Source organism: Acartia tonsa, chromosome 9, assembly GCF_053477335.1.
Source record: "Acartia tonsa isolate MP-2025a chromosome 9, ASM5347733v1, whole genome shotgun sequence".
NCBI lineage: Eukaryota > Metazoa > Arthropoda > Copepoda > Calanoida > Acartiidae > Acartia > Acartia tonsa.
Genome location: NC_137268.1, coordinates 37,057,743 through 37,070,283, shown reverse-complemented (window position 1 = coordinate 37,070,283; position 12,541 = coordinate 37,057,743). Strand labels below are relative to the sequence as shown.

General features: G+C 34.1%; 2 protein-coding genes across 3 annotated transcripts in view; both read left to right on the top strand.

The window, feature by feature from the left end:
- LOC145328855 (uncharacterized) overlaps positions 1 to 12,541 on the top strand; it is a 111,907-nt gene that overhangs the window by 73,395 nt on the left and 25,971 nt on the right. For both annotated transcript variants that reach the window (XM_080172763.1, XM_080172762.1), the window contains exon 8: positions 9,239 to 9,298. In XM_080172763.1, the coding sequence (XP_080028889.1) occupies positions 9,239 to 9,298 (60 nt within the window). The remainder of the gene's footprint in view (positions 1 to 9,238; positions 9,299 to 12,541) is intronic.
- Positions 10,403 to 11,844, top strand: LOC145328856 (uncharacterized). Its single transcript, XM_080172764.1, has 2 exons — positions 10,403 to 10,558; positions 10,821 to 11,844. Exons 1-2 carry the CDS (start codon positions 10,525 to 10,527, stop codon positions 11,708 to 11,710), a joined length of 924 nt encoding a protein of 307 aa, XP_080028890.1. The 5' UTR covers positions 10,403 to 10,524; the 3' UTR covers positions 11,711 to 11,844.

Here is a 12,541-nt window from a genome sequence, read left to right as displayed (position 1 = left end):
GCATGATAACAAAAGCTTTGCGTTGGACAAGAATGACAAACATGCACTTTTATAGAGTAAAAACGCATTGAATGTTCAACATTTTTGTACAAATTCTGTCAAAATAATAGAACATCTTGGATCGTATTTTACTTTTAGGAATCATCATGAAAAGTTTAAAATCAATAGGACAATTATAACATTTTTAAATTAATGAAACCAGCTATCCGTATACAATGTACATACGGACAGACTGACCTGGATTACAATTACAAAAAAAACAATTGTTGCTAATGCAAAGCTATGCTACTTATGCTTAGGGATCATAAAGGATAAGTCAATGGCCAATAAATTGACATACCCAATGATGGACACATAATTACCCCTTCTGTAGATATCAATTAAAGGTTGAAATGTTTGGACACTCAACTTTCTGAACCAACCAATCAAATTCAAGTCCCCAAAGTTATAAAGTCAACGAATAAGAAAACGTAATAATAAGACTTTGGGGACTTAAGTAGTAAACAGCCCAATGTCCTCTCCCTACCTGGCTACAGCCACTGTTTTTGGGTATAGTCTCTTTCGTGGCAACGCCACTTAAGGGGCGTTTTGTCGTTTTTCACAGTAGCTTTTTATATGTTATTTTAGGTTATGTTAGGTTCGGTTAGGTGATTGCCAAGCAGGGTTAGAACCCCCCGCAGGGACTAGAGATAGGAGAAAATCTACTGTGAAAATACGACGAAACGCCCCTTAAGAGGCGTTGCAACGAAAGGGACTATACCTCTGTTTTTTTTTAAATTTGTTTTAGATTCTACTTTTAATATTTGGGTGTTCTGTCACCTTTGGAGCTTTGCTACTGTATGTTGCCAACCATGTTTTCTCGTCACAAGTAAAACTTATATATAATTAGGGTCTGTATGTCCGTACGTAATGATTAAATTTTATTGTTACTGTAGACATGTTAAAATGTTCTGTTCATTTTAAACTTTATTCTGGGAAAGCGAAGCAACACTATAAACGACCACACATCCTCTTAAACCATTTTATTTTGTATTAATTAGTACAAATATTAATGTTTGAATTAATGCTTTGGAGCTTCGTGTTTGTGTATGTTGTCATCCTTGTTTCCTTATTTCATTAGGGATACAGGGATAGAGAAACAAGAAATAAAACTAACAAATTTACAAAAATTAGAAAAGAAATGTATAACATTTAAACTTTTATGACAGACAGGGAAGGGCATTGAGCTTTAAATTATGCTGGTACCCAAAGTTTTCTTCCGTTGCATTGGCTCAAACACTTGAATTTGGATTTTTTTTCTAAACTAGTACATTTAAAATTTTTCAACCAATTAACTTATTCTCCGGTAGTTTATCTTGTTTATCATCATTGGGGTTTTGAATAAATGTAATGTCATTGATCTATTCCTTGAATTCCTGTTAAAACTTTCTGAGATACATACAAGGGTAGGAGGGGATTATAACTGTTTATTACACTAGTCCCCAAAGTTTTATAATAACATTTTCTCATTCATTGGCACAACAACTTTAGGGACTTTTATTAAATTTTAATTGTTTGGTTTATTAAATGTCTGTGTCCAAATGTTTTAACCACTAATTATAATCTACAGAAGGGGTAATTTTGTTTATCAACATTTGGGACTTATGTACATAAATTTTTTGGCCATTGTCTTATCCCTGAAAAAATACCTTAAACTTTGTGAAATCAAAGAATACAGTATTGGATCAATACTAGTTAAATTATTCTGTCTTTCTGCAATAACAATATACTAGCAGCTATCCCACTAGATAACAGCGGGAGTTGGAGCGGGGGAGGGAGGGGGAGTTATTTTTTTCTATTGGCTATTTCTTTTGGGAGAGTGTTGGTACCCTCCCCAAAATTAGGTATAAACACTCTGAGAATCTACCCGGTAACAGACAGATTTTAAGATACACAGTCAGAGATACTTTTACTTTAATTTAAGAACTAGGAACTTGCCCATAGAAGACTCTAAGAATTATTTATTTTTTGGGGAAGGAGTCGTTTTTTATTTGAAGTGTGTAGATACCCTACTCCCAAATATTTAAAGTTCTTCCCTAGACCTATAACTCTTCACTGCAAAGTAGAACCATATCGGCTACACAACCTAGTGTAAAAGTGTAATTTACAGTCAAATGTCCCCTCTCTCCCCAAATATTAATTAGTTTTTTTCTCTGTCTATTTACAATTAAATGGAGATTTGAATAAACCACAGAGAGAGTAGACTGGAAATTATAGTGGTCCCATAATATCTACTTTGTTGGCTTAAAATCTTAGGATCTTCTTTAAAATCATTGATTGGGTTTTACATTCCAACAGCATCAAAACCTTTTTGCTAGAATACTCACCTATAAAGCGGCTTATTGTTCAGATGTAATTGATGTGCTTAAAGGAACTGTGCAAGAAATACACCTATCTAACTGCAAAAAGACTGCCACACATAGATCCATTACCCCAAATTTGAAGCCTTTAGCTTCAATAATAAATAAGTTGTAGTCATTTTAAAATGATATTTATGTACAATGAAAATTTTGAAAGATTTACAATGCTCATGTTAAAAACTTTTAAATTAAACTACATAGCCTAGAAACAAAATTATAAGCTTATTTTTGTCATAAATTTAGGTTGCCAGTAACTAATTATATTTTTTAAAAAATACCCATTTTTATAGTCAAAATCATTAAAAAAAATTAAGTTTAACTTACATCATACTGAGAGTACTGTAGAATTTCCAGCCAATCAGAAGGCTGAATCAGCTCCATGACCAATCACAGCTCAGCTTATATTATAGTTTCATTTGTTTCCATTATAATTTTATGCTTATAAGTGCAAATTTAACCAAATTTTTTTCCAGAGATTTTGACTATGAAAAGTGGTGTTTTTATTGTAAAAAAGTTGTCAGTTACCGGCAACCTAAGTTCTGACAAAGATGAGGTTATTTTTTTGTGTATAGGCAACACAATTTAATATTGTAATTTCTTTTATAACCAATGAAAATCTTTCAAAATTTTTATTGAAGATAAATGTAATTTTGAAATGCCTAGAACTTTTTTGTTTGGGGTACTGGGTCTACTTGTTGCAGTCTTTCTGCATTTAAAGCTTTGTATTACTTGCAGGGTTCCTTTAACCAATTTATTGTCTATTGTCTTATCCTTAACAAAATATAGTTCATACTGAAAACAAGAATAAAATACAATAAAGATAGAAACTAGGATAAATAGTCAGATGGAAAGACAAACTGACAGACAAATAGACAGACATATGTACAAACAGACAGACAGACCAACATACAGAAATAAAAACAGACAGACACACATGTACAATTAAAGTTAGCAGTACAGATTATACTTAGGCCTTTAAAAAAAGATTTTGGTAAGCTTATTTTTAATATTTCTTTGTGTTTGGAGCAAAAAAAAATGGTGGCAGCCAGGATTGATGGATCAAAAAAAGTTATATTTAAGGTTGCATATTTTTGCAATTTTAATATTAATTTTGTAAGTCTAACATTCAAAATGAGAGAGAAAAAACTTGATGGGGGGGGGGGGGGCATTAAAAAAATATAGAAACTATATAAATCTTGATCTTATCTACATTAACAAAAAAAATATTGGGCTTGGTTAGTTTTCTTTTTTCTGATATATTATTATTATTTAGTTTAATAAATTGTTTAGTTAATGTTTAAATTAAATATTCATAGATATCTAATTAATAGTATTTAATTTTTCCTTATTTTTTGCATCAAAGGGGTAGTTGCTCAAATTGCATTTAAACTTGAATTTTGTGAACTGCATTTTTTTTATGTTCAATAGTTCATTTATAGGGCATGTATTTGAAATAATTTCAATTTTCTACCAGGTAGTTTTAAATATATCAAGATTTGAAACTCACATTTTTTGGATATATTCAACATAAATGACTGTCCTGCTTTCACAAAACAGTATTTGGGTGGTGCCTCATTGATTGTTATTCATTTTAATACAAAATTATTCATGTTTGATGGTATTTTTATAACTTATGCTTGCCATCAAGCTTTTTAAATGCACTTCATGCAACTATCCCTTTAGATATTATTTGATGATATGTAATCATGTCTAATTAGTTTTTCTATTGCCAAAAAATAATTTACCACAAAATTTTAGAATCACTTCAATGTCAGGTTGTTGATAATTTTTTTAATCTGTTGTTGAAGTGGTTTTGAAAATCATAAAACTACATTAAAATTCATTTTTAAATTATTGATGAACTATTTTTGATGCAGTTAACACACAAACAAAGAAATGAGAAACCAAGAAAGAGAAAATTTTGACAATTTTCAATAGAATAACTTAATTAAAAGATTGTCCCATAAAAAAATCTTTTATGATAGTTACTTCTGTTGTCCCATTTGCACAACTAGAACAACAAGAATCTTTTGAAGAGTACCATCACTTAATTTTATAGTTTTTATATATATTGTGTAACTAATATTATATTTTGTAGAATTTATTGCAATCATTATTTTTTAAAAGAGTATGACTATTTATCATTACAAGTCAGATTAGAGTATGAATTTTAATGACATAACTGTCATATTCTAACCTGTCTTTTGATAATCTGAGATTTAGTAACAAACAGTCATACTCTAACCTGACTGTTTGTCACTAAAAGTCAGTTTAGAGTATGACTGTTTGTCACTAAAAGTCAGTTTAGAGTATGACCATTTGTCATTAAAATTCAGATTAGAGTATGACTGTTTGTCATCAAATGTCAGATTAGAGTATGACTGTTTGTCATCAAATGTCAGTTTAGAGTATGACTGTTTGTCATCAAATGTCAGATTAGAGTATGACTGTTTGTCATCAAATGTCAGATTAGAGTATGACTGTTTGTCACTAAAAGTCAGTTAGGAGTATGACCATTTGTCATCAAATGTCAGATTAGAGTATGACAGTTTGTCATCAAATGTCAGATTAGAGTATGACTGTTTGTCATCAAATGTCAGATTAGATTATGACTGTTTGTCACTAAAAGTCAGTTAGGAGTATGACCATTTGTCATCAAATGTCAGATTAGAGTATGACAGTTTGTCATCAAATGTCAGATTAGAGTATGACTGTTTGTCACTAAAAGTCAGATAGGAGTATGACCATTTGTCATCAAATGTCAGATTAGAGTATGACTGTTTTGTCATCAAATGTCAGATTAGAGTATGACTGTTTGTCACTAAAAGTCAGTTAGGAGTATGACCATTTGTCATCAAATGTCAGATTAGAGTGTGACTGTTTGTCATCAAATGTCAGATTAGAGTATGACTGTTTGTCATCAAATATCAGATTAGAGTATGACTGTTTGTCATCAAATGTCAGATTACAGTATGACTGTATGTCATCAAATGTCAGATTACAGTATGACTGTTTGTCATCAAATGTCAGATTAGAGTATGACTTTTTGTCAATAAAAGTCAGATTAGAGTATGACTATTTGTCATCAAATGTCAGATAAGAGTATGACTGTTTGTCATCAAATGTCAGATTAGAGTATGACTTTTTGTCAATAAAAGTCAGATTAGAGTATGACTATTTGTCATCAAATGTCAGATAAGAGTATGACTGTTTGTCATCAAATGTCAGATTAGAGTATGACTGTTTGCCATCAAATGTCAGATTAGAGTATGACTGTTTGTCATCAAATGTCAGATAAGAGTATGACTGTATGTCTGCAAAGTTCAGATTAGAGTATGACTGTTTGTCTGCAAATGTCAGATTAGAGTATGACTGTTTGTCATCATATGTCAGATTAGAGTATGACTGTTTGTCACTAAAAGTCAGTTAGGAGTATGACCATTTGTCATAAAATGCCAGATTAGAATATGATTGTTTGTCATCAAAAGTCAGGTTAGAGTATGACTGTTTGTCATCAATTGACAGATTAGAGTATGACTGTTTGTCATCAAAAGTCAGGTTAGAGTATGACTGTTTGTCATCAATTGTCAGATTAGAGTATGACTGTTTGTCATCAAATGTCAGATAAAGGATTAACTGGGCAAATTTTGAGGGTCAATTTAATCACAGATTACGATCTTAATCACCTGAACTTTGCTCACATTGAGTCAGATTCGTCAGATTATAATCTGAAATCCCCCCTGACAGATTAAAAATTTGGCGGCAAATCCTGAGTAATCTGAGTTTTAGTACCTTTTTGCGCAAAAACACAGGTTTTGTCAGATTACAATCTGACGAAATGTAATCAAATGTCAGAGTTGATTGATGAGGGGCGGGCAGATTAAAACCTGAGGAAAACCTGTCAAAACTCAGATTAGACAAGGTTTTGTCACTACTTGTCAGATTTAAAAACTACTAGGGAGTATAAATGTTCGTTTGTCCTACCATTTCTTAGCTTCGCTTTTATGGATGTTGTCATCCTTGTTTTTTATAAAGTAGCAAGTTTCTATTAGTTTTGATTTTCTACTTAACCGAGTGTGTTTTCTATTTTAAAGAAGTTTCATATATGTCTAGGGATGGTTTTAGGCTATTTTACTGCCCTCTATTACCTAGATGCTTTTAATTTAACTTCAGGGATCTAAAGGGATACAACATTGGCTGATAAATTGATGTACATCCGCAATTAAGATTCACAAAATTACCCCTTCAGTACCTAGTTTACAATTTGTGGTTGAAACGTTTGGACACTAAACTTACTGAACCAAATTTATGAAACGTTCCCAAAGTTGTTTAGCCAACCATTAAAAAAGAAGTTATTATAAAACTTTGGGGACTAATTATAAACAGCCCAATGTCCCCTCCCTCCCAGAGTCAACAGGGTATAGTCCCTTTCGTGACAACGCATCTTAAGGGGCGTTTTGTCGTATTTTCACAGTAGCTTTTGATAGGTTATTTTAGGTTATGTTAGATTAAGTTGGATTAGGTGATTGCCCCGCAGGGTTAGAGCCCCTCCGTAGCGGCTAGAAATAGGGAAAAGCTACTGTGAAAATACGACGAAACGCCCCTTAAGAGGCGTTGCCACGAAAATGGATAATACATAAATATTTACATTTTGCCAATATAAAAATGCTATTATTAAACCTACACGTTCTGCTGTAATATAGGGACACCAATTAAGTTTTTAGATGAGTAAGTGAGAAACAGTAGAGAGGGGTAGTTTTTGTTCAAATACAGTAACAGTAGCACACCATATTATATATATATACATATGTACTGCTAATAAAAAAAAAACATATTTACATTTTTAATTAACTTTTATAAGGGGTTAATTTAATACCTATATGTTAAATATTATAGAGGTACCTAATTTAAAAATTTACTATGAAAAATCATAAGTGAAATCCTTGTTTCTTATTCAAAATATACGATAAAAATGTTATTTTCCACCATTTAGTTTGTAAACTTAAAGTTATAATAGGTAAATTTTTAACTTTTAAAAGAAAAAGAAATAAATTTTTTGGAGGGTTGGGTTATTTAGAGGTGGTTTCTCTTGGGAGGGTGGTGTGGTAGTACCATTAAGAAAATAGTTATAAACCTTCCTTGGACCTATAAGGAGCTACATTTTAAAGAAGAACCATATGCTCCGAGAACCTACTAAAATTAATCAAAAATTACTTATTTCTTTATTATAATCTTATGTGCAAATTTTTATTTTCCATACGTTACTAAAAAGATTTTTTTTTTTTAATTTAAATAATTTTATCAATTTAAATGTATTTTTGAGATTTGTAATCTACAAAATTTACTACCTAAATTGAATTGATTTCAAATAAATATTTTTCTGTATTTTCTTCTTGTGTATATTCAAATAGATTTGATAAAGATGGGGGGGGGGGGGGGGGGTGTTGACACTTTTGCGTAAACAGTGAGTATAGGCTTTATCTTTGGACTGAGAGGATAGGTTATAAAAGAAAAAATCGTTCTTATATTATGAATTTTCCCAAGTTTTAAGATTTTTTGGATAGGCCTCTAGGTTCAGGAGCTGCCGGCCTCCAGTTGGTCTCTAGACAGGTAAAAATAAGAACTATTTTTTTAAAGAGATATTATTTAAAAAAATATGCATCTTTTTTCTTCAAATATGTAAATAACATTTTAAAATATGCATATTTTGTCATATTAAATGACCTCTAAAAAAAATTATTTTGATTTTCGCCTGTCCATCCAGAGACCACCTGGAGGCCTGCAGCTCCTGAACCTTGGAGGCCTATCCAAATAACTTGGGAAAATTTATCATATAAGAATGATTTTATCCCTATTAACCTATCCACTTAGTCCAAAGATAAAACCTAAACTCACTGTTTACGCAAATGTGTCAAAACTTCCCCCCTTAGTCTTGTTTACTTATCGAGCTTGAATTTATTTTCCAGTATAGCTGCGAAACCGATCAATATCCGCTGGAATAGAACCGGTTCTAAGCCATACTGAAAAATCATTTATAATATCGTATTACAGCTAATTTTCCATGAATTTTAATATAAAAATCATAAAACTAATACTTATCAGCTAAAATCTTATAATTTTTCATTTTAATATCCTCGGAAAGCTGTCTATAATACGATGCGATAAATAACTGTTCTAATTTTGATTCATTTTCTTTAGCTCTAAACCAAAGTGTTGATTAAGTTTTAAAAAAAAAATTCAAGATTTAATTTATTTCCAAATAGTGTTTTTTTTAAACTCATGGCTAAGCCCCTAGACTAAATAAAACTTGAAATTGGTGTTAAGAGTGTAAAAAATAGCATAAAACATTCTAAGAACAATCGATTTATTATTACTTGAATGGGGTATAGTCCTTTCCACGACATCCCTCCATAAGGAGCGATTCTTCGTATTTTTTACAGTAGCTTTTCTCCTATTTCTAGCCCCTGCGGGGGGCTCTAGCCCTGCGGGGCTAATTACCTAACCCTGTGGGGCAATCACCTAACACAATATAACCTAACCTAACCTAAAATAACCTATAAAAAGCCATTTTAAAAATACGAAGAAACGCTCCTTATGGAGGGATGTCGTGGAAAGGACTATACCCCTTGAATGTTGTGCCATGTATTCTAATAAATTGTTGTTTGCAGCTTGTTAAAATAACGATACCCCCCACCCCCTCATCAAATCTCCCAATCTCCTTCCCTCCTGAACGAAATGACCAATAAATGTAGGCCGTATTAGCACGCTAAATTGATGACAAATTTTCCTCTGTCAATATATCCAAGTATTTCCATATCCTTTAATGTATCAATTTTTAGGGTATACAAGTGTACCTGGACTGAGAATAACTGAGCGGGCACCAAGTGTATCACCCTCAGGTAAGACACTTTTTTAGAATTGTCCTATCGATTTCAAACCTTGTATGACGATTCCTGTAAAAGTAAGGTACGATATAGGAAGCTTAGTAACCCTTCAGATCCTTAAAATAAAGTACGTACGTCCATTTAAAACATGCTGATTTTTAACCTGACACTCTACAAGAGTTCGTTTGTTCTTTAGATTTTATGGCTTTGCTTTTGTGGATGTTGTCATCCTTGTTTTGTAGCATAGACCAAGAGAAAAAATGTTTAAAAACTAGAAATAATGAAAGAAAGCTTAGGGTTTTCACACAAACTGTCGTGCTGATCACTGAAAACCTCGTCTCTTATTATTGCGTAGGGTGGGGGTAGTTTAGTAGTTAGGTTAGGTTTAATTTGGAACTTTGTAGCCCCCGCAGGGCAAGGACCCCTGCAGGAGAAAGGCACAGAAAGAAAGCAAGCTACCTACCCTATTAGTATTTTCAATTTATTTAAAAATAAGTGGGAGTAGAGGGGTTTCCGTGCTCTACAGAAACCATGTGTGAAATCACCGAAAACATTTACTTTTATTATGAGCTATTATGTAAAAGGCAGCGATGCGGAGCCGTTTAATTTTGTTGAGGCTCCGGCTCCGCGGAGCCGCCTGTGAAATATCGGCTCCGACCTAAAAAAAAACTCATCATATTAGTTAGTTAGTTAGTTAGTTAGTTAGTTTCAGCCGAGCAAGAAACATCTCTCTCTCTATGTAGAGTTGAAGTTTATTGTACCCTTCCACTTTTGAGTACAATTCCTAGCTACCCCCTCCCCCTTACTTCCACTAGTAGGGGAGGTATACATTGCTCAAACACACACACACACATAAGCCGCAGACACGTATTGACGTACAGCGCTGTGATTGGCTGATAGTATTCACGTTGTAATACGTGATTGGCTAACGGAAAGGAGAAATTATTGGAGGCACCTGATTGGTCGGAACTTTTTCTACAGCTACTCCTATTGGTACAGGTTATCCCTTTTCTACCTCCTCTCTTTAGCGCTTGAGCCATGACAGGCGGTAGGGGTGGCAAGTCCACTCTTAGCCAAACCATTGACACGGAAACATCTAAATCCGTCGACAATTTTTCTGTTAATTCTGTTAATTCTGCTAATTCTGCCGTTAACTCTATCGATAATCATAAAGATAGTGAAACTGAAGTCGACCCGGTAGCCAGCGATAGCAGCAGAGGTGTAGACCTCAACCCCTCCGCATGGAGGCACATGGAAAAGTTGATCAGCAAGCAGGTTAGCATAACGGTAGAAAAACAGACTAGGCAGATTAACGACCGCATAGATAGCCTTAGCTCGCGCATTGAGGGGATAAGGGATACGTATGAAACACAGATTAATGAAATTAAGCAGAAACTGACAGACCCTGATCTAAAGACTGATGAAGCCCAAAATTTGAGGCTGACAGCAGCTGAGACTGAAATTAAATTGCTAAAAGATCTCTCGGCCGAAAAAAACCGGTGCGATGAGTTCCTAAATTATCATCATCTTATTGCAGGAGTCCAGCGCGAACAAAGAGATAGGATGTGGAGCTGCAGAGTCTACAATTTTCAGGCCCCGTGGGAGTCCAAGCAGCTAGACGTGGAGGGAGTGTACAACCAGCTCATCAGGCCTGTGCTAGACAAAGTGGTATCTACAGGTGATAAACCGTATCCGACTGATTTTCATAGTATCATTGAGCGTGGACACCCGCTAGCAGCAAGAAAATCAGAAATAGCTCCGTTTATTTTTCGGTTTCACTCGCGGCGTTTTCTTTATGATTTTATGTTGAATAAACGTCCACACGTAGAATCCCTGATTGCCAAGGCCGCCAACAAAAGCCTCTGGACGGCCTCGAGTGCCGTAAAGTACGACCCGAAGAAAAGGCTGCGGGTAGCACATGATCTGGCACAAACCAACAGGCAATGTATGTCCTTCTTGCATATGACCGGGCTGGCCTCGAAGTGCAAGACCACGTCTGTCGGGGTCAGCTTCAAGCCCAAGGGTTTGAAAACAGGCTGGGTCAAAGTAACTAACCCCTTTTCATCGACCTTAGAGGGGTTAGTTAAGCCTCTTCCCCATGTTAACAGTCTATTGTCGGCAAAGGCGCTTATCTTTGACATTTACGACGCTGCTAACCGTGATTCCTACATTAAAAAACTTAACATTAATGTAGAAGATATTTACAGGGCTTCAGCTAAACAGAGGACAGAAGACCCTGGTTCCGATGAGGAGGATGATGAGGCTTACCCCGAAGCCGCTGCACGCCCGCCCACAGGCGAGGAGACCAGGACCGAGGTCAACGCAGTATCGGTACCAGCAGCGGCCAAGGGGAAACGACAAGCGCAATCAGCGGTCACGAGAGCAGAGGCCAAAAAGTCAGCAGCAACTAGTGTGGCCAAGAAATGAAGGAGAGTATATTCCTTTGCATAATAAAAACATTTCAAGTCAAGTTATAAGCGGCAATCATTATTTATTCGCCAAATCTAATACTATGTTAATACTTTCTTGGAAATTATTGAGTGTCACCAGATTTTGGCTTATATTGTACTATTTAAGTTTTACAAGATTTTGGCACCCATTATATGATATAGTTGCAGAATCATATTTTTGGTACGAATATAGTCGCTATGTTGTAGCCGGTCTAGGCATCATATATTACAGAAAATATGCACAAGATGCACCAAAGTGGCCTACACTAATTCTAACACTTGACTTAAAAAACTAAATTAAATCCTTCATCATTCAAAATATTTTAACGCAAACTTATATTAAATTGTTATTCATTTGAATATTTTTTTAAAAAAATGTTTGAGATGTTAAAATGTTGAAATAATGTCTGAGTATCAATGTATTTTTAATTATATGTAATGATTAAGATACTCAAAAGGTGGGGTAACTAACGCACACCAGTTATCATTTTTCTTTGTATTATTATCTTGTTTTTTAGTTCTTGGCAGTACATGGGACGCCCGGAGACTTTCAAACAGAAGGAGGACCGTATCAGTTTGGGGATGGAGTTGTGTGCAGCTAATTTAATGTGGTACATGTCAGGTAGATGAGACTTTGGATAGATTGAATAGTAACCCGAATTATAACTTGGCATCTCATTTGTATGGGGAAGTTTATTCTGAATTTAGTGATGAATTAAATGTTCAATGCAATTATAGATCAGAACAGCAAGCAATTGAAATACTTAAATCATTTGATAGGCCAACATTCTCAATGTTTAACTTAAAT